The sequence below is a fragment of the Hemibagrus wyckioides genome, linkage group LG25 (assembly GCF_019097595.1).
Source record: "Hemibagrus wyckioides isolate EC202008001 linkage group LG25, SWU_Hwy_1.0, whole genome shotgun sequence".
Classification (NCBI taxonomy): Eukaryota; Metazoa; Chordata; class Actinopteri; order Siluriformes; family Bagridae; genus Hemibagrus; species Hemibagrus wyckioides.
Genome location: NC_080734.1, coordinates 4,244,097 through 4,266,325, shown reverse-complemented (window position 1 = coordinate 4,266,325; position 22,229 = coordinate 4,244,097). Strand labels below are relative to the sequence as shown.

Genomic DNA, 22,229 nt, shown 5'->3' with positions numbered 1-22,229 from the left:
ATAAGCACATTTGACATTTTTTCAAGACTAATTTTTATTTAGCGTTTTTGTACTTATTATATAATCATAGTGCCTATAAAAAATATATAGTACATATAACATATATTATTAAAAGATTAACACTTTTAATGTAAATATTCTTTTTTAAGTAAAAAGTTGAATGTCTAGATTTTTTAATGTTTTAAAAATAAATTTAAAATTATAAATCTATTTTTTTTAAATGTAAAAAGCCTTTTGTAAAAGTAAAAAAGTAAAATGTCTATATTTCGTTAATGCTTAAAAATAAATGAAAAAGATAAAATTCTAAATTTATTCATTTATTTAAAAAAATGTAAGAAAAAACCTTGTAAAATAAAAAGTTAAATGTCTAGATTTTTAAAATATACTTAAAAAATAAAGGTAAAAAGAAAAAATATATAAATGTATTCATTTTTTAAAAATGTAACAAATCCTGTTTTTTGAAGTAAAAAGCTGTTTAAAAAAGCTGTTTTTCTGTTTTAAAAAAATGAATTAAATGTCCAGAAAGAAACGTATTTTTATTTTATTTATTTTTATTTATTTATTTATTTATTTAAAAAAAAAAAAGTAAATTCAATTTAAAGTCTAGAAAAAATCCTTTATTTAAAATATTTGCTATAAATAGTATTTTTTTTGGGGGGGGGGGTCTCAGTAAAGAAAACACAAGTATGGCTTTACAAGGCTAACTTTTATTTAAATGAAATATAGACATGGTTCTGTATCCATACTATTAACAGCTTGACGAATAAAAAATAAAACAAAACAAAAAAAACAGAGAAGATCATGCTACATAATATCGTCTAATGCTCTCATTGGTTATTTAATATTACAATATTGATTTAAGATACACAGGTATACAATTTGTACAAATGTTTACGGAGCTTCACAGTAATATTTTGTTTTAATTTTTTATAAAAAGCAAGAGAACAGGATTCTACCTGGGGGAATCGATACAAGCCGTGATGAAAGAAGATCATTCTTTGCTTTGTTTTTGTTTTTCTATTTCTTTTTCTATTCTATCAAAATAAAGCATCTTTGCAGGGATTCTCACATCCTGTAATTTACCTCCAGCACGAAAATAAAAATAAAACACTGATAGTCGCTGCTGCGTCACCCGAGACATTATTTACTGCGTCGTAATAATCAGCAGGATTACAAAGGTGACCTCGATGAACTGAGTTTTAATGAAAGATGCGATGCTTTGCATATACACACGCTGATTCTGCAAAATCTCACTTCTGCTTTGTTTCATGCATCGAAGGCTTCAAAGCACTAAAAGAGAGTGTTTTTATAATTCTTTTAAAAAAAAAGTTGTGAATAAATTGTTCCGAAAGGTGATCGTCACTGGAATGAGACATATTGTTAGTCTATGATACAGAAAATTAAAAAATACAGACGCTTTTAGCGCAATATGAATAAAGTTTGTAAATAAAAATGTTTGTTTTAAAAATTAAGCAAAAACACATGAAATGTGAACGCAAATTAATTTCATAAAAAAAAAATACAAAATAAAAAATTAAAAAAAATAAATCAACTGGCTTCCTGTAGAGGGCGCCAGTGCACATGGCAATACTTTAGAATATTTAATAATTTTTAAAAAAAAAAACAAACAAAAAAAACAGTAAAGAATAGATACTGTACTTCACGTGCCACTGAACAGTGCTGTCAAATCTCATTCGTTACCCAAAACCCGATCATTCGTTCACATATTAGAGGTGAAAGCAGTGTTTTAACGAAAGCGTGTGCTTCTCAAACACAGAGAACTAAAATAAAAAAAATAAAAATAAAATTAAAAAAAGTTTCACAGTCGAGAAATGTCAAAGAATGTATTTTGTTTTTTTGTTTTTTTTATAGATTTATGATATATATATGTACAGTAGGAATGGAAATGATTATGCTGGCTCTTATAAACGCTCAGAACGCTTAACTGCACACGTGTACCATGATTCGTAAATAAAAAATAAAAAAAGAAAGTAACAAAAAAAAAAAAAAGACCCTTGTAGGTGGGTGGTGACGTCATCCGTTCATTCGGGTCTCGTTCTGGTCAAGGTTGGGATGACGGAATATTTCAGATATAAATACAATATACAAGATAAGATCTCTCACACACACACACACACACACACACACACAGAAAGAACATACACATACACGTTTCTCTCCATCCGACAGCAGCCCTTCATGACACCTCCGTGAGAATAAAATGTCAAAAAAATTCATTCATTCAGGAACAGTTTTTCAACACTATAAAGAGATATTATGGGATGGATGGATGGATGGATGGATGGATGGATGGATGAGTCTCTGGCTCTTTCTTCTGCTCCTGTATCTTCTAGAGGAGCTTCTCGTACAACTGCCTAATACATGCAACCTGTAAGACAACACACACACACACACACACACACAGAGAGAGAGAGAGAGAAGTAATGAGTGTGTGACACATGCTTGAGAAAATAACTCTTACAGAATATATTTTTAATATAATAATTATACATTCTGAGATTATTATGAAATCATATAATAATAATAATAATAATAATAATAATAATAATAATAATAATACTTATTATTGTTGTTGTTGAATCATTAATTAGATTTTAATTCTCTTTAAATTAATAAATAAATCTACATTTTTTTCCTGTCAGGTGTTTTTTATTTATTTTTTATTTATTTTTATTTATTTCCCCCTCTGTGATTTTTGGGATTGTTGTTTTTCCTGAAGGTTTTCCAATAAAAAGCTTAAACTTCAGGAGTGACTTTCAGTTCATTCTTATCTTTATCGTTCTGACGTTGGTGGATGTTACAGCTCGCCCCCTGACCGTCACAAAGTATTGAAAACACGTTCGTGTGTTAATGCAAACCTGCGACTCTCAGCTGCAATACTGTCAGAGCTGCTGACCAATCAGAATCCAGAACTCATCAGCGCTGCCGAACAAAATTAGCTCGAGTCTCAAGCTTTCTCTATCACTCTGTCTTCATAGCTCACACTTCAGATCAGACGTGTTATCATGTCATCATCAGGTCTGCCTTCACTCCCCCCCCACTCTCTCTTTTTCTCTCTTGCCTCTTTCTCTTGGCCTCCTATCTTTTTTCCTCTTTGTTATTATGACTCAGCAAGTTTCAGAACAGTGGGGGGGCGAGAGAGAGAGAGGAAGAGTGAGAGAGAGAGAGAGAGAGAGAGAGAGAGAGAGAGAGAGAGAGGATCCTGCACCAAACCCCTGCTGCACTGCTATAATTCACCCTCGACTGGTCCACACTGCAATGCTGCATTAGGACTCATCAAAGATTTAACTGTCACACCCATCTCTCCTCTACCTCCACCTCCATCTCCCTCCATGACCATCTCCCCTCCTGCTGTCCCTTCCACTTATTATCTTCTCTTTCATTTCATACGACTGAAAAAAAAAACTGTATTTCTTTTTTAAAGTCACCCTGAATATGTACTTCTTCATCGCATTACCAATAACGCATGTAGGGTTATGCAGCCAGAGATGTTACGACTAGAGAAGTTTAGAACCTGAATCTGAACATGGCTGCTCTGTTGCATAAAGTCCCGCCCTTTGGTAAAGACAAACAGTCGCCTTGTAGGACGCCGTTAATGCCAGCCAAAACTTAGGTAGACAGTTAGCTAGTCCACTGCTAGCAGTCAAATTAAAATCAGCCAAACCTATCACAAGTTACAATAACATCCATTAGCTACACTAACAAAACAGCTAGCTGGATTGCAGCTAGCAAACTAGCTTACATTTGTGTCAATGTAAAAGCAGTCAACATAGACCCGAACAACTAAACTGTTTTGTTTAGCAAGCTTCACAGAATTTTCTTTAGCTACCTACACACAATAGCGGGCTGGCTAGTTATTTTAATGCTAAGCAAACCAGCTTGAGTTTGTGTGTCAATTTAAACGCTAATAATCATGGACCATTCAAGGTGTGAAGAATTCTATTTTCATTTTCAGACCGACTGTAAGAAAGATATGTTTTCTAACGCTTATCAGAAGTATCTTGTCAAATCAGATTTGTTCCTTGAAACGGTTTCCTGACCACATATGGAGGGCTTTGATGAAGGGAAGAGAAAAGGAGTGTGTGTGTGTGTGTGTAGTGTGTGTATGTGTAGTGTGTGTGTGTTTGTGTGTGTGTGTGTGTGTGTGTGTGTAGTGTAGAGCATGTGGGGGGATGAATTATAATCAGTCTTTCAGCACAAGTTCATCTCTCCTTCACACGGCTTCCCTTTAAAAGGCAGCCTACAAAGTGAGGGGTCAGGCTGCGGCATTCCTGCTTTGATATCAAAGTTCTCTTGGTTACTTATACCTCGAACAAAAGCTTTTTCATTTCACGAGCCGGCAAATCCACCAGTAATAAAAATAAGGTCCATTGATGTTTTTAAAAAAGGACCCTGAGGAATTTTGAAACAATATCCTAACTTTTGTTTATTACCTTCTGTGAAAAAGATTCCCCTTGAGCCACACCTTCCAGGGAGTCCAAGTTTGTGCAAACTTTGCCAGTAGATGTGGCCAATTTTTAGAACCCTCGTGTCTTTATTTAAATGGAACCCTAGCGAGAAACCTAGCGGATTTTAATTAAACATTAGCGACTGTCTGGTTGTACGAGTCGAGAGAGCAGGGTCATTGGACACACCACCAGTGTGTAAGTCCATGATTGAGTTGCCAAATCTTCTCAGGGAATGTAGCTAATGCTCTTAAAAGATCCATCTTAATACGTTCCCCCATGCGCTAATTTGCATATTCATTTGATCGTAATCACTGATTGGTGATCAGCAACTGGTCATTGGGAACATCATCTCATGCAAATATAACAGTTTAGTCTTGAAGTGGGCTGAAAAGCCATATCGAATGCAGGACAGATGCTAATACCTGCTTGGAAAGTCGCTAGATCTAACACTAGGCCCTTTTTTTTCAATAAAGATGTTACATTTGTCTAAAAATCACCAAATCTGGTTTGGTCCGGACACCTCACTTCAACTGGTTTGTTTTGTGTGTATACTTGATAGAAATTATAGAATGATGTTTGAGTGATTGTGCCAATTAGCCTGTGATGTCATCTGGTGACCTCTAGCAACTTTTTCAACATGCATTTGCCTTGAGAACTTTTTTGTTTTTGATTTGATCTTCAAACTGAAAGCAGGGAAAAGTACAGAAAAGTTCATTATTAAAAACATGTCTATATATTACACATATGGGACTAGATGAGATACTCACTGGCTCATGACTCTGTAGCAGTCTCTGTGGTGACGGTGGCAATCTCCTTCTCCGTGCCCTCTTCTTTAGTGGCTTTAGTGGTCTCCTCAGCGGCTGTTTTCACCTCACTGGCTTCAGCATCTGTCTTTTGACAGTCAGGCTCTCCGGACCCCTCCAGGCCTTTCATGTCTGGTGCTGAAATATCCTTCTGTGCTTCTTCCAAGTCTGTTTGAGGCACATCTTTTGATGGCTCCTGACTTTTGGTGCTGTCTTCTTTCACAGAAATTTCAGTGTCTTGCGTTGCGCTTTCATCCTTATCCGCCATCGTTGTCTCCATCTTCATGTCTTGGGCCTGCTGACTCTCCTCCTCGACAATCTCGGCATGCTTTGTGCTTTCAAGAGAGGCAGTTTGTGCTTGACTGCTCTCCTCTGAAGCAGGTGTCTCTGTGGTTCCACTAGCTTCTTCATTTTGATCTTTCTCAACTTGACATTTTCCATCTTCGCTTTCTGTGGTGACTGTTTTGTCTTCCTCTACCTCCTTTTCACCTTCCTTTAATTCAACTTCCTGCTCCACTACATCTGTACATACTTGTGTTGCTTCCACAGAGACTGAGGATACCTCTTCCTCCTGTGGTTTCATTTCTTCTGCCACAGCACTGACAATTTTTTCAGGAATCTGAATGGCTTCGCTAACTGTCTCGGTAATGTTTTGGGTTGGTTCTTCTTCAGCTTTGTCTTCTGTCTCAGGCTTTGTTTCTTCTTGAATTTGTGTATCTGCCGTAGGTTTTTCTTCTAAGACTGGTGCATCTTGTGACGATTTTTCCTCCACGGCTGCAGGTGAAACTTCTTCAGGTTTTGCCGTATCGATCTCCTCCACCGGCTTCTCTTCTACCTCTTGTTCTGTGTGCATTTCACTCAGGTTCTCAACAACATTTTGAAGGACTTCCTGAACAATGACCGTGCTCTGTTCCTGAATGGCTTCTGCTTCCTTCAGATCCACTGCTTCCACTTCTTCCTCATCTGTTTTACCTGCTTCCTCAATCACAGCACTGACGTCTGATGTTGCAACTTCAGTCTTTTCCTCGGCAGGAATACTCACTGCATCAGCCTCAACACATGTGGTAATGTGGACTTGAGTGATTGAAACGCTCTCCATAACAACCTCAGCCTTCACCTCTGCTTCTGTTTTAGATTCTGGGGGAGGGCAAACACAGACAATCTCTTCTGTCACTGCTATCTCTGCTGTTGCAGCCAGGACAAGGATGGGATCTTCTTGAGACACAGTTGTCTCAGCCACAAGGGTATCTGCAAGTGATGTTGTAACTTCTTCTGGTACAGCTACTGCAACTTCTACAGATTCTACCTCAGCACTGGTGACTGATTCTGAAACATCTTTTAGCTCCTGCACCTCGCCTTCAGCAGCAGTAACTTCAGTGATCTCCACTGTCTGAGCACAGATTGGATGTTCTACAGCTGATTCAACAGGGCTCTCTGCTGCCACCTTTGGAGTGTTTTCTGCCACTACTGGTTCTTCAAGAATCTCAATTTCCTGTTGAATTGGTGTGACCACCGCCGCTTGAACCGCTGTTGCTTCCTGGATCTCGCTCGTAGACTGAACCGCTACAGTCTCCTCCACGGTTTGTTCTACCGAGGCTGGAGGCTCTTCTTTGCACTCAGTTTGAACTTCATTAACTTGTGCCACAAAAACTTTGTCTTCTGCCACTTCAGCTTCTTCGGGCTTTGAAGTTTGGTCCTCAGCGGCCAACTCTACAGATAGTGCCTCATTGACAGTGGTGACAGCTTCCACTGTAGTCTTCAAAGGACTTTCTTCTTCTACAGCTTGAATTTCATTGGTGTCAAGGCCGGTGCAAATGGCTGTTGCTTCACTTTTCTCATGAACAGCCAAGACCACTTTCTCCTCCTTAATGGCTGACTCAATCTGGAATGGGCTTGTTGAGACAGCCATACTTTTGGTCTGCTCCTCTGCTACTGTGACAGCCACTGCACTTGATGTAATAGTGATAGTTTCTACAGCTTCTTGTAAAATGGCTTCAGCCTTCTTCACCACCCCATCATCTGGAACTGGTGAAGTCTCACCAGATGTATCAGGTAATTCTGTGATGCGTGACAGAGCAGAAACCATCTCAGTTTCCTCTGCTTGCTCAATGGCAGTGACAGCTTCTGAAGTGAACTCTATGACATCTTCTGCTATGGTGTTATCAGTCGATTTGGGTGTAGCAGCTGTATCGCCTTCTTCTGGAATATCACTTAGTGGCTTACCCTCTGCCTCATCTTCAACATTCTCCACAGTAGCTGAGATCCAAGAAGGAGATCTGTCCTCAGCAGATGCTTTTCCAGGAGTGACTGGAGTGACAGGTGTGACTTCTGGCTTTGCCTCCTCTGGCTTTTCTTGTTCATCCTTAGTCTTCTCTGGTTGTTCGTTATCATACTCGGACAGCGGTACCACAGCAGGTGTATCAGAATCTTCTTCTGCAGATCCGACATCAGAAGACACCTGTCCTTGTTTAGCATCGGACTTCTTCTTTCTTCTGGGAATTAGTTTTCTAAGGGAGAAGGATGACTCTTCCTTTGGCAGTTCACTGTCAGATGTTGGCTGCTCTGGACCCTGCGCTTCATCAGCCTTCTCTTCAGCCTTTGGTTTCTTACGTTGTGTTACCAGCCTTTTGAAGGACTCCCATGTAGAGACAAGCTCTCCTTCTTGTTCTGGAGAAGAAGCCAAATTTTCACGCTCGACCTCCTGTGAGCTTTCAAGAGGAGACTCTGCATTCTTGGCCTGTTCTTCCCCTGGCTGCTGAACCTCTTCCTCAATCTTAGTTTCTTCGTCATCAGAGTCTGAATTCTTCTTGGCCCTCTTTTTAGCTGATCCCACACAAATAAGGGCTTCCCAGGATACTGAGGTGTCAATCTTCTTCTTAGGCTCCTCTGTGGTTTGTTCAGTCTTTTCAGCTTTTGTCTCAGTCTTGGACTCGACCTGTGATTCCTCCTTTGCTTCTTCCTTTACTTCATCATTTGGTTTAATCTCCTCAGCTTTCTCTTCGAAGACAGCACTCTCTGTTGAGGACATAGTGGCTGACTTTGGTTTGTCTCCAGGGGTTTCATCCTCACTCTCAGATGACCTTTTGACACGTTTCTTTGGAGTGACTAATTTTTTGAAAGAGGCCCAATGAAGAATGCCATCTTTCTTCTTCTCACTGTCAGAGGTTGCTGCCTCACCTTCGGCTTCCATGTTGGCCTCAGCCTGACTTGCTTCACCTACAATGTGCTCACCAGATTCTTCTGGAGACGAAGCGCCGCTGTCAGGTTTTTGAGCCTCACCTGACTCTGTGGATGACTGAATCTGTTCGGCTGCCTGCTCGGTAGAATCGGTTTGCTTTGACTCTGTTTCCTTTTTGCCCTTCTGCTTTTTGGAGGACAACTTCTTCAACCCTGCCCCAGTAAACAATTTTTTCAGAGGACTTCCTTGAGCCTTGGCTTTGTCTTGGGATGACTGAACTTCAGCTTCAGTGGTTGTTTCTGCAGGGGATTTCTCAGAAGTCTGTTGTTCCTCGGAAGATTCAGTTGCCTTGTCATCAGTAGGTTTGGTATCATCAGTGGGTTTGATCTCTTCTTTTTCTTCAGCAGCAGAGGTCTCTGAAACCTCACCGGTTGTAGATTGTTCAACAGCTTCGGGCTCCTGTACTGGTGCAGCTTCACTTGTGGTCTCAACCTCCACTTTTAGCTCCTCCTCCTTTTGCTCCTGTGGTGCAGATGGTGTTTCCTCTGGGCTTGCTTCAGATTTTTCTGGTGCTGCTTCAGATTTTTCTGGTGCTGCTTCAGATTTATCGACCTGTTCTTCTGTTTTCACTTCTTCTGCATCCTCCTTGACTTGTTCTTCCCCTGCTGCAGTCTCTTCTTCTTTCTCCTCCGCCTCCTTTATATCCTCCTCAGCAGATTTCTCCTTTACCAGTTCCTCCTCTTTAGACTTTTTAAAGCTTGTCTTTTTACGCAGGTTTGAGAAGATTCCCTGAGTGAAGAATCTTCTGAAAGGGGACTGTGTTTCTTGAGATGGTGGAGATGTAGGAGATTCGGCTTGTGGTTCTGGTTCTTTCTCTTTCTGAGTAGCAGTTTCCACTTCTTCAGCTGGCTCATCAGCTGGGGTCTTGTCAGTTTCTTCAGCACCATCTGATTTGGTCTCTGCTGGGGCATCAGTTGCAGGGACGTCCGGTTCTGCTTCAGTCTTTGCAGCATCTTCAGCACTGACATCTTTCTCCATTTCTGGAGCATCTGGTTTCTGTTCATCCTCAGGCTGGATTTCTGCTGTCACAGTTTCTTCTTTGGTTTCCTCAACAACAGCTTCTGAAGCACCATCCTCAGTTTCCTTCACTGTCAGGAGCTGTACAGGCTCTGTCTTCTCATTCTTGTCCTTCTTCAGCGTGAATTTAAAGCCAACAAAGCGGAAGATCTTCTTGAAACCCACCTCATTGGATTCAGTTGGTTTCTCCTCAGCTACCTTCTCTTCTGTGGGTGTAGTTTCATCTGCAGTGACACATTTTTCCTCCTGCTCTCCATTAGCTTGAGGCGAGACCTCATCTTGGAGGATCTCGACCGAGTCAGGGCTGTCCTCTTTCTGGGGCATGGCCTCCGTCTGGCCAACTGTAAAGGGAGGGGGGAAAAGATAAAAGAAAACAAAGCACTGTTAGAGACACAAAATATCTGGTTTGGACTAATAACATTCATGTGAATCACTGAATGGACACAAAAGAAACTAATCAAAGTACATTAAATGTTTTTTATTGCTGTAATCAGTTCAAGATGATGTGTTGAAACATCTGCAGGAAATCAGAACTGCACTGCGGTCAATGTTAAAAGACTTTCATCCCCTGTACAGATTAAATCAGCCATATTACAGTCTGATCAGGGTTTGATGTTTGCTGATCCCATTTGGTCTGATTTCATGCCAAAAACTCATGACATAATTCAGCAACCAGGCTTCGAGGTAAAAATTTCACAATCGTAAAAGCCCCGCCAAATGCGTGTACGAAAACACTGACCTAATTTAGTGAACACATAAAAGAACAAGTTACAACCTGTTTCTGTAAATGTTGATGTTACGACTTTATTATCTCTGGGCATATGGCCACATGGTAACAGGTGAGAAAACAAGAGAAACACACACTGTATGAAATTCCTCCCATGTCTATCTGTGTTTTGACAGGCGTGGGGAGGATAGAACGAGCCTGTCAGGCAGAGCAGATCTTCTTGAGGCCCGGCTTCCCTCTGACATCCAGGCTTACTTTGGGGGAATGTTCACATCTGGCTTTGCTTGATCTTGCTTAAGGATCCAAAACCCACCCAGTAACTTAAATAACTCAATTTTTCATGCATGGATATCAGTTGACTTGACTTATTACTGATAGTCATGTAGTATTTATTGATCTGGTATTGATCAGTGAGTCAGTCCTTTTAAATCTTATCGTTAGGGCTGAGATTGTAGCATGGCCTTGTAGCATGAGATTTCTCTGAAACACTTGCTTTTGTCATTTCAACAACTTCATTCTTAAGAGAAAAAAAATTAACTGGACACCATACAGCAACAACCTGTTTTTTTCACCTTGATGTCATGTTTTAAAGTCTATAAATTTGAGTTTTAACTAGAAGCGTTCCAAATGTAATGAAAACAAATAAATAAAAAATAGCACCATACTAACACAAAAAGGTTTATCAGCAACAAGCTAACTCTAAGAAGCCTGGAAGATGTCATTCAACTTTCTTTACCACCCAAGAACCCATCCCCCAGAAAGAGAGAGAGAGAGAGAGAGAGAGAGAGAGAAGAAAAGTTCAGCCAGGAAAGCATGTATTGTTTTGTCCCAGTTCTTTCACAATGGCTCCCTGGCTTCTTCTGGATGGGGCCCCATTCTATTGTCCATCTGAAACTTTAAATAACCGTGGCAAAATCAATGAATGTGCAGCCAAAAAAACGACCGACAGTGCAAGACAAATCAGTGACAAAAAAAGATTGATAGGAAAATTATGATCTCAGAGTTAAGCAGTGGCATTACAATATGCATGAGTATCAATTGGGGCTATTAGGGTGGAAAACTTTCTTCCTTGGGATTGTTGGAGAAACACTTCGACTGTGATGCTGGGATGCAGGCAATTGTTAGGCAAATTACTAGAGAAACAAACACACAGCTCTTAAATGGTTCTGTTCAGGGGAAAACCATTAGAAGGCATTTAAGGTGCTGAGATAAATAACCAGACTTGCCACAAGGAGGTGGTTTGTGTGTTTGAGTGTGTGTGTGTGAAGCCCCTTGTCGCCCCACATCTGCCGCTGTCTCTAAAGTGTCTCTGAATGAAACCCGAGCTAAGGAATCCGATCCTCTCTCTTGTTTGCGCCTGGCTTGTATAGTGTGCTCGATGGATTTTCTTTAAAAAAAAAAAAAAAACACACAGGGAGGGGGAGGTGTTATCCGAACTCTCGATGGGATAATGGACTGAATTTTCCACATGGGTTGTGGGTGAAGGGTGCTTCAACTTATCACATGCCCTCTGCCCCTCCTGCTTTTGTTTGTCCTGTTTGGCAAACAGATGCATGAAACTGAAGGCTATTAATTAGTGGAACTGCTGTTTGAAAAAGGGACAGGCTTGAGGTTTGGTGTAGCTGTGCAAACATTTCACTGTTTATCTACTTCCCTCCACCCACGAGACACAACTATCTTTTTAACACCACCCCCCAACTCACCAAGCAGGCTGGAATGACTGTACCCCCATTCCAACAATGCACTAAATGACCACACCCCATTCTCCTGAAACTTCGTCCTGCTTCCACAAAGCCCATAAGAAGCCACTTGAATAATACCAAACACTTAAGGTCATTCACTTGATAGCAGCTGAAATTCAAGCTAAATAACCAATAAACAATATCACAAACAGATGACACAGCAAATCAACATGACAAGCGATATTTGGTTGCTTGATAGCAAGTGTGAAATCGTGTAATCTCTACTACCAATGAGAGCTCACAAAGCCTGTTGAGCTATAAAGCCAGCGAAGATAATTTGCAAAACACGATCACGATCTAAAATTTCTAGACTTCTCATATTCCTATTTTATAGTTGACTCTCGAACACAAACGCACGCTTTAAACCTCAAACTTTGCAAAAAAGGTAATAAACTCCATATCCCCGGCCCACACCACCCATTGGGACGCCACCGAGGAACCCCCTGACCAAGATGTGAAGGGCTTAAAGAAAAACTAATTAAAATTCCAAAGCCCACCAGCTCCAGCCCTTCTCTTTTGAAGTGCGTATAGTATGGCGATATTTACAGCCTACGCTTGCGAGATATGTTTCCTGCCTTCTAACACGTTACACTCGGGATAACAGGGTGAGGAATGTGCGCTCCAGATTGGTCTTCTCGAGATGAGGCTTTTCATGAATGGACATGGGGCGTTAACGCTCAACCCAACCCGACTCGAGTCTCAGGTTCTAATCTGAAAGACCTGAACGTGACACATATTCTGTTCTTGAGAAATAATTCTGCTCTTAAAAGACTAAGAGAAAAGTCTAGCTGTATCTACAAGCCTTGTTGCATGAATTATATATATATTATAGATACATTTAAAAAACATCACATTGTTTTCTATGTAACTCACACCAAAGCACAGTTTAAAATGAAAACAATATAGACATAAAAAAAATCATACTGGTGATTTAATATCAGAGCTTTAACAAATAGGATTAGAAAACATTTTGGATATTTTTTAACATAATTTTACTCTTTAAATAACTTTCTGAAACTTATAGGAATGTAATATAGTTAGAACCGTGGGGAATTTAAGACCGTTGTAATTACAGTAAAGCAGAGAAACCAAGCAGTCGTATAGTGGAGCTTTAAATGATGTACTAAATCACACACACACACACTACCATGCCCTCAAATTACGATTTCCAAGCCTCACCTGCCTCTTCTCACTACTAGTTTTGACTCCAGATCCAGTAAAAAGTATTTTTTTACTTCCTCTCTAACTTCCTCAAGCTTTTTGGCTTGTTTGGTTTGTTTGCTATAAACACTGATTCTGTAAGCAATTTATTAAAAAGCATCTTTGTGATGAACGGATAAATCGCTTCAATAAATAAATCACAAACTCCAACAAACAACGTGGAGGTGATGAGATTTCATAAAAATGTGAACCATATCTTACCTGTTAAAGTTATTGTCCCAAGCATTTGCAACAGTTCTCCCCCCAAAAAAATAAAATTCAAGGTCTTCTTAGTTGAGAAAAAGAAAAAAAAATTGTTTGTTTAAGCAGTTGTTACACAGTCTCGCGTCTCTCTCTCTCTCTCTCTCTGTCTCTCTCTTTCCCGAGCTCTCATGGAGGCTGAGCGTCTCCTGGTCTCTGTTTCTGGGTTACAATGAGCAGAAGAGGAGGGAGACTCACAAATTTCAACCCACGCTGACACCCAGGCCCCGACGTGGGACCTCCCCTGTTCCTTCCCCCCACCCACCCAACTTCAGCTGTCCGATGCCCTTCTCTCGCTCTGAATGGAGCTTCCTTTTCCTCTCCCCTCTCCTCTTCCTCGAAATGCCTTCACCATTCCCATTCTCACACACTTCACTTTTCTTTCTTTTCTCCTTCCCCTCTCTCTTGGTGAAACGACAAGGTCACGGAAATGTCATGACATCAAATTCCGTACATACCAGACCGGAGCGTAATAAGTAGATCTTCATGTCTTCTACATGTACACAGATTTTACTACATTCTCCTCCCCCACTCTTTCCCTCTCTCTCTCTCTCTCTCTCTCTCTCTCTCTCTTTACATTGTTCTTTCTCTCTTCAGTAATAAAATTTTCCCTCCTTTCTCTCACGTGTGACAGCTCTAATGTTACAGGAATGCTCACGTTGAGGCTCCGTCTTTAAATCTCTGGCACCGGATCTAGGAATTCTCTAGAAGCCTCTACAAAGCACTTTAAGATATATTTCTTCCATCCTCTCTGTGGGTTTACTTCTAAACTGATACTAAACTTTCCCTTGATACCGTATACACATTTTCGCTTACGTCTAAATGACGCAGATGACCAACACCGCCACGGACGCTAAGCTTTTCTAATGGATTTATTTGATTTATGCTTTACTTTCCCTGTCAGAAATAACCGCAAATAAGATCCAAAAGATGTAATCTGTTATCTATGAATCTTTGCTTTCTTGCAAATTACAGCTTGAATAGTTTTGACATGGATTCGTTTTTTGTGTGGAGTCTCATCCAGAACAGGCTTCACCACCCAGAGCTAGATATCTTCATTCACTCATAATTAATTCTTATACCGAAGATTTACTTAACGCTGTTTTATCAGCGCCCTAGTGTTCAGAAATGGACTTATGGGATATTTTCACTCAGTATAAAGAAATGAATGATGTTGTGTCTGTGAGTCCGATCTAAAACGAGTCTGTCGTCTTTCAGTGTGTGTTAGCCGTGTGTTTTTCCCTCTGTTGGAGAACCTTACACAGAATTTTACTGGTTGAAGATGAAATCTGAGCTGCTTTTTAGATGAACAAGCACTTGGAGAACATCTCAGAGAGCAGAAATGAAATTTACTTTGATACAAACATTTCTGTGGGACAGAAACTAACTATTTTACTAATATATCACCCCTAATAGGCTAAAAACAGAAATCCTTCTGAAACACTACAAATCCTTAAAGTCCTGAGTGTCTACTTTCATATGAGCTGCATATTTACCTCCACTGTGGAGTGAGACATGACCAAGACACTCAGTCATCAACATGGACACAGGAGAAAACTCTATATTTTCGTCTCTGGGGTAAAGAGAGAGAGAGATGAAAAGAAGTATATTTTTATTTTTCAGATTAATGTAAATGTTTTATATTTTATTTCAGTGGTGTTTCTATGGACTTTTTAACACACTGTCCTAAACCTGTTTGTTCTTTTGCTCCTTTCTACTACAGCTCAGAATCTGGACTATACAAACTCCATTTTTTAAGCCTCTGGGGGACGGAGTTAAAAGTCTGTGTTTAAAGGTACAGGATTGTCCGAGTTCAATTACCATACGAAACATCCTTCGCTTTCCTCGTAAGCCAGAGGCTAAACTAACACTGCCCCAGTTTCAGCTCTAAAGTGTGCTAATGGCTCATTGAGGCTGTAATTTAAAGCAGCTCAGGCATGTCTGACCTGGCCTGTGTCATAGGAGGAAAACACCGGGGAACGTGGAGCAGATTCCTCACCCACAGAGGGCCCTAATCAGAGATCTCACACCTCCGCATTGTCCTGCTGGAATGTGCAAATTCCAGGTGAAACGGTGAAATCTCTCTGTTTAAAGGGGTGATAACAGCCGGCCTTCAAGCCTCAAGACAAACTCCAGACACGGAGCATTCTCAGCTGCTCCACACAATCAGCGGGATGGTTCAATGGGAGGTATGTGCAAACGTCTCCACAAAAGCTTCAGGTTTGTTTTAATTCAAATACCAAAAGCAAATAACGATAAAGTAAAGAGAAAACCATCTCTCACCCAGAAACCAGGCCTCGGGGTTATCAAAGGTTTCAAATCTCAGCTGGAAAAATGTTCTGCTTCAGGAAAAATATTCCCATGTTTCTGCTCTTTACAATGTGGCTCTGTTTATCAGTGAGGGCTGTGTGTCTGACTGGGTGTGGGTGATGGACAGGTGATACAGATAGATAGATAGATAGATAGATAGATAGATAGATAGATAGATAGATAGATAGATAGATAGATAGATAGATAGACAGCTAGCTAGACAGAGAGATAGATAGATAGATAGATAGATAGATAGATAGATAGATAGATAGATAGATAGATAGAAAGAAAGAAAGTAAGAAAAAACAAAAGAAAAAGAGAACGACAGAAAGAAAGAAAGAAAGAAAGAAAGAAAGAAAGAAAGAAAGAAAGAAATATAGATAGATAGATAGATAGATAGATAGATAGATAGATAGATAGATAGATAGATAGATAGATAGATAGACGGACGGACGGACAGAAAGAAGGATGGATGGATGGATGGATAGATAGATGAAAAGAAGTGTATTTTTATTTTTCAGTTTATTGTATATGTAAATGTTTATTATATGTGTATCACTTTCATCAAAGTCAGAAGTGTACATACACTAAGTTTATTGTGTCTTTAAACAAAAAGAAAATTCCAGATGATTCCGTTCTGAGCTTAAGAAGCTTCTGATAGGTTAATTGATTCCATTTGAGTTAATTGGTGGCACACCCATGGATGCATATAAAGGCACACCTCAAACACAGAGCCTCTTTCTTTGACATCATGGGAAAATCAAGAGAAATCAACCAACATCAGGAAAAGAATTGTGGACCTCCACAAGTGTGCCTCATCCTTAGGTGCAATTTCCAGATGCCTGAAGGTCCCACGTTCATCCGTTCAGACAATAATACGCAAGTATAAAAAACATGGGAATGTACAACCATCATACCGCTCAGGAAGGAGACGGATTCTGAGTCCCAGAGAGGAACGTTTTTTAGTGCGAAATGTGTGACTCAACCCCAGGACAACAGCAAAAGACCTTGTGAAGATGCTGGCTGAAACTGGTAAGACAGTGTCATTATCCACAGTAAAACGAGTCCTGTACCACCATGAGCTGAAAGGTTACTCTGGGAGGAGAAAGCCATTACTTCAAAACCACCATAAAAAAGCCAGACTACAGTTTCAACTGCACATGGGGAAAAAATCTTAATTTCTGGAGACATGTCCTGTGGTCTGACGAAACAAAAATTGAACTGTTCGGCCATAATGATAAACGGTATATTTGGAGGAAAAAGGGCGAAGCTTTGAAGCCTCAGAACACCATCCCAACTGTGAAGTATGGGGGTGGTAGTATAATGTTGTGGGGCTGCTTTGCTGCAGAAGGGACTGGTGCACTTCACAAAATAGATGGCATCATGAGAAAAGAAAATTATGTGGATATATTGAAGCAACATCTGAAGACATCAGCCAGGAAGTTAAAGCTTGGGCGCAAATGGGTCTTCCAAATGGACAATGACCCCAAGCATACCTCCAAATTAGTTACAAAGTGGCTTAAGGACAACAAAGTCAAGGTATTGGAGTGGCCATCACAAAGCCCTGATCTCAATCCCATAGAAAATTTGTGGGCAGCACTGAAAAGGCAAGTCGAGCAAGAAGGCCTACAATCCTGACCCAGTTACACCAGTTCTGTCAAGAGGAGTGGGCCAAAATTCCAGCAAACTATTGTAGAAAGCTTGTGGAAGGATACCCGAAACATTTGGCCCAAGTGAAACAGTTTTGGGGCAATTCTACCAAATACTAAGGAAGTGAATGTAAATTTTTGACTGATGAAAGTAATAAAAAAAAAATTCCATAAAATTCTCCCTCACTCGATTCTGACATTTAACAAATGGAAAAAATATGTTAATATTTATTGATCTAAAACAGAAAAAGTTTACTCTGATTTAATGTTTGACAGTAAAGGAAAAAAGTTTTTGTGTTTTTTTCTGAAGTGTATGTATATATCTCTTTTCAACTGTAAATACAGTGTATCTGAGCTGACCTTCACGTCTTTCCCACTTTGTCACTTGAACGTAATTCCAAGCTTCCGACTTCCCACTTCCAAGTTGCGTGCAGCGCAGCCTGACCATGTCACACTCCTGACTGTCCGAGTGCGTGAGCAGCCAGTGAAAAGCCACATTCAGTGTGATGTGTGAGAGGAGCTGAAATGTCGCGTCGGATCAGCTATGAGGAATATGACACACGGGAAAAGCCTTTTAATTCCCAGTGAGTCAGTCCCAGAGGAATTCAGTACATATAGTACATACAGTTCCCTCACACCGAGTCACACGACTCCGCTGTAGCGTGAATTCCTCAAAGGAAAGCCCTCAAAGGAAAGCCGTTCTTCCGGCCTGTATTTCCTCCATGAATCACTCAGACATAATGTACCTGTTCACTTCCACCACTAGCCGCTCCGCCTACGCTCCGAGTGTGTTATACAGCGCAATATAGCAGAGCACTTTATATTAACAATCAGCACAACATTCTCAACTGTACTCTTTTGTGTTGTTTTTGTGGTTGCACACGTTGCACTTGATGTAGCTCGGACAACTTTCTGTCCTTAGCTCTGTGTTGTTGTTTTGTTTTGTAGCTCTGTGTTATGTTGTTTTTATTTAGCACCAGGGTCCTGGAGAAACGTCTCAGTGTACTGCCTCAGCTATATGTGGCTGAAATGACAATAAAAGCTTCTTGACTTGAAATAAAAAGGCAGGGAAAACAACCAGAACAACAAAAACAACAACAACAACAACAAGAACAAAAACATCAGAACAACAAAAACAACAAAAACAATAACAACAACAACAACCAGAACAAAACAACAACCAGAACAACAGTAACAACAAACAGAACAACAACAACAACAACCAGAACAACAGCAACAACCAGAATAACCAGAACAACAACCAGAACAACAACAACAAACAGAACAACAACAACAAACAGAACAACAGCAACAACCAGAGTAACCAGAACAACAACAACCAGAACAACAACAACAAACAGAACAATAACAACCAGAACAACAGCAACAACCAGAGTAACCAGAACAACAACAACCAGAACAACAACAACAAACAGAACAATAACAACCAGAACAACAACAAACAGAACAACAACAACAACAACCAGAACAACAGCAACAACCAGAATAACCAGAACAACAACCAGAACAACAACAACAAACAGAACAACAACAACAAACAGAACAACAGCAACAACCAGAGTAACCAGAACAACAACAACCAGAACAACAACAACAAACAGAACAATAACAACCAGAACAACAGCAACAACCAGAGTAACCAGAACAACAACAACCAGAACAACAACAACAAACAGAACAATAACAACCAGAACAACAACAAACAGAATAACCAGAACAACAAACAGAACAACAACAACAAGAAGCAGAATAAACAGAACAACAACAACCAGAGCAAAGCAACAAGAACAATAACCAGAACAACATTTCTATTATTAGGAAATAAAGACCAACAATCTACATAAAAATGTATTTATGTAATTAAGTCTGTAATTATGCATGTGTTCATTTGTTTATCTCCTTTTTTACTTACAGATTGTTTTTTTAAAACTGTAAACCTCTTAACCCCTCCCCCCCCTTTTAATAATCTGTATTTTGTTTTTGTATGTTAATTCACATGCATTTCCTCAATAGAGATTATGATTAGATCAAAAACATTATTTATTTATGTATTTATTTATGTATTTATTTATTGATTGATTTATAAAACCTTTCCTCAATCTTTCACTTTTGAGTGTGTGTTTTTCATTTATTTTTTGTTTTATTTTTTTGATCAATAAAATTTGCTTTTATTTACAGTAATATAGCATAAAATTAAAAGCGGTAAAAAATTAAACAATTAAAAAAAAAATTAATAAAACTATTGTTATATCATTAAATCTACATATATAACTATACTGTGGTTGTTTTTATGGTAATAAAATCAGAGCAGATGATGTGCATCAGCAGGTTATTTCATACTATATTAAATAAATAAATAAATAAATAAATAAATAAATAAATAAATAAATAAAATCATGAATGTTTATTTTAACAGATGTAACTAAAAAGGGACAAAAATAAAACCTTGTCTGCATTCCCTCAAATGGTTTTTGCTTAGGTTACGCTGCAGAGATGCTGGTTGTTAAAAGTAAAAGTGTTTAATAAACATATATTTATTTGTTTGTTTATTTATTCATTTATTTCTGTAAAGGAGATGTAAAGCTTCTCTTCCTCCGACTCTCAGGCTGTTATCTGCACAATCAGGGAAACGTGACTGGATCCAAAAATGCGAGTGTGAGGTGTGGCTCTGTCTGTGCACAGAGGGCGAGGTGGACTACACACTGGGGTTTAGGGAAGGAGGGTGATGGCATGACATCATCAACACACACACACACACATTCCTCGAGCTGGGGGATGAGGTTAAAATAATGGGAGGAAAAGGAAATGAGTGCTGTGTGTGGATCTAACCCGGATCAGAGAGAGAGAGAGAGAGAGAGAGAGAGAGAGAGACAGAAAGAGAGAGAGAGAGAGCGAGAGAGAGGAAGAAGGAAAGAGAGAGAGAGAGAGACAGAGAGAGAGAGAGAGAGAGAGAGAGACAGAAAGAGAGACAGAGAGAGAGACAGAGAGAGAGAGAGGAAGAAGGAAAGAGAGAGAGAGACAGAGAGACTGAGATAAACAGATACATTGAGAGAGAGGGGAGGATAGACAGACAAAAACACAGTTCAAAAGAAATGGATAGATAAAGGAAGAGAAAGAGAGAGAGGATATTAAAAAGAGTAAGACAGTCTGTCTGTCTCTCACATTCTGTTTTTCTCTTTTTCTTTCTCTCTCTTCTTTTATTCCATCCAGCAAGTTTTTCTGTTATTCTACTCTTCGCTAATTTCATTTTAACATCCTCCAAATAATCTCTCTCTCTCTCTTTCTCTCTCTCTGTCTCTCTCTCTCTCTCTCTGTCACACACACACTCATCTCTCTCTTTCATCTTTCTTTCTATGGATAGACGGAAGCAGAGGAATGCCACAGGAAAAGCACTCATTCTTTTGCGTCATGACTTCTTCTTCCTTCTCCAGTTTCCTGAGCTGAGCTCATTCCCACTCACTTCGTTCCCAGCCTTCCTCTCTCTCTCTCTCCCTCTCTCTCTTTCTCATTTCTCAATATATGACTCACCTTTGGCATAAGGACACTTTCCTAATTCCAGGAACGTTCCAGAAATCACAGAATCATCAGTTTTGTCAGGTTTATATGAATGCGCTCAGTTAAATTCTTTATCGTCGCTATGGTAACAACATACACTGGGTCGATTGATAAGGTGTGTATGTGTCGATCTGGGTTTCGAGGTTTTCTGTAAGGAGAAGTTTTATTTACTCAGTAATTTATGCAGTATTTACGCAGTTTCTCTGTACCACGTCCCGTCCTCTGACCCACGTTGTTTTCCGTGTCTTTTAGAGACTAAAAGACTCTTAATGGAGTAGCAGGATGGAGACGGAGCCAGACAGGAGCAAACGATTCAGGATCAAGGGTTTAACCTCTCCTCATTTCCCTCTGCTAAAGGATTAAACAGCCTCGAGTAATCTCCTCTAGGTTCAGACCCTCATCACTGATCACTGACCACCCAGAATTCACCTGAAAGGACGAGTGCATGGGGTTAGTCAAGCCTTACACACTGACACTGTGTAAATAAACACACACAGAGAAATGTGGAACATCATCTGCAAAGAGCTCTGGTTCTGCCAATAGAACCTTCAACATTTTTATCTTGTGAGTTTACCTTAAGTCTAGTGTTCACTCCCACTGAGCTGTTCTGTTTCTTTGTTGTGTCTGTCTCTCTCTCTCTATCAATCCATCTCTTTTACTCTATGTTTCTGTCTGTTTCTCTATTTCTATTTCTCTTTCCACCTGTCTACCCCTCTCTCCCTCTGTCTCTAACTCTATCTATCTTTCTCTTTTAGTCTGTTTCTCTCTCTCTCTTTCTTTCTATCTCTGTTTCTTTGTTTATCCCCTTCTCTCTATCTAGCCATCTCTTGGGGGTGGTGAATAGGGTGGTGAATAGGGTGGTGCATGGGGTGATGAATAAGTTGGTGATGGGGTGGTGAATAGAGTGGTGATGGGGTGGTGCATGGGGGTACATGGGGGTGGTGATGGGGTGGTGCATGGGGTGGTGATGGGGTGGTGCATGGGGGTACATGGGGGTGGTGAATAAGGTGGTGATGGGGTAGTGAATAGAGTGGTGATGGAGTAGTGCATGGGGATGGTAAATGGTGTGGTACATAGGGTGGTGAATAGGGTGGTAAATGGGGTGGTGATGGGGGTGGTGATGGGGTGGTAAATGGGGTGGTGCATGAGGTGGTGCAGGGGGTGGTGAATGTGGTGGTGAAGAGGTTGGTGATGGGGTGGTGAATAGCATGGTGATGGAGTAGTGCATGTGGTGGTG

At 40.0% G+C, this 22,229-nt stretch overlaps 1 protein-coding gene across 2 annotated transcripts in view; it reads right to left on the bottom strand.

Annotated features, from left to right (window-relative positions):
• Window positions 1–687: 687 nt before the first annotated feature.
• The window catches only part of akap12b (A kinase (PRKA) anchor protein 12b), a 62,285-nt gene continuing 40,743 nt past the window's right edge, over window positions 688–22,229 (bottom strand). Inside the window, exons 1-3 of one of the 2 annotated variants that reach the window (XM_058379589.1) lie at window positions 13,419–13,712; window positions 5,237–9,868; window positions 688–2,389 (exon numbers count right to left, since the gene is read on the bottom strand). In XM_058379589.1, coding sequence (XP_058235572.1) covers window positions 5,241–9,868; window positions 13,419–13,443 — 4,653 coding nt within the window. In that variant the 5' untranslated portion in view covers window positions 13,444–13,712 and the 3' untranslated portion in view covers window positions 688–2,389; window positions 5,237–5,240. Of the gene's footprint in view, window positions 2,390–5,236; window positions 9,869–13,418; window positions 13,713–22,229 lie in introns of those variants that run through there. The other variant, XM_058379587.1, reaches the window with a different exon arrangement.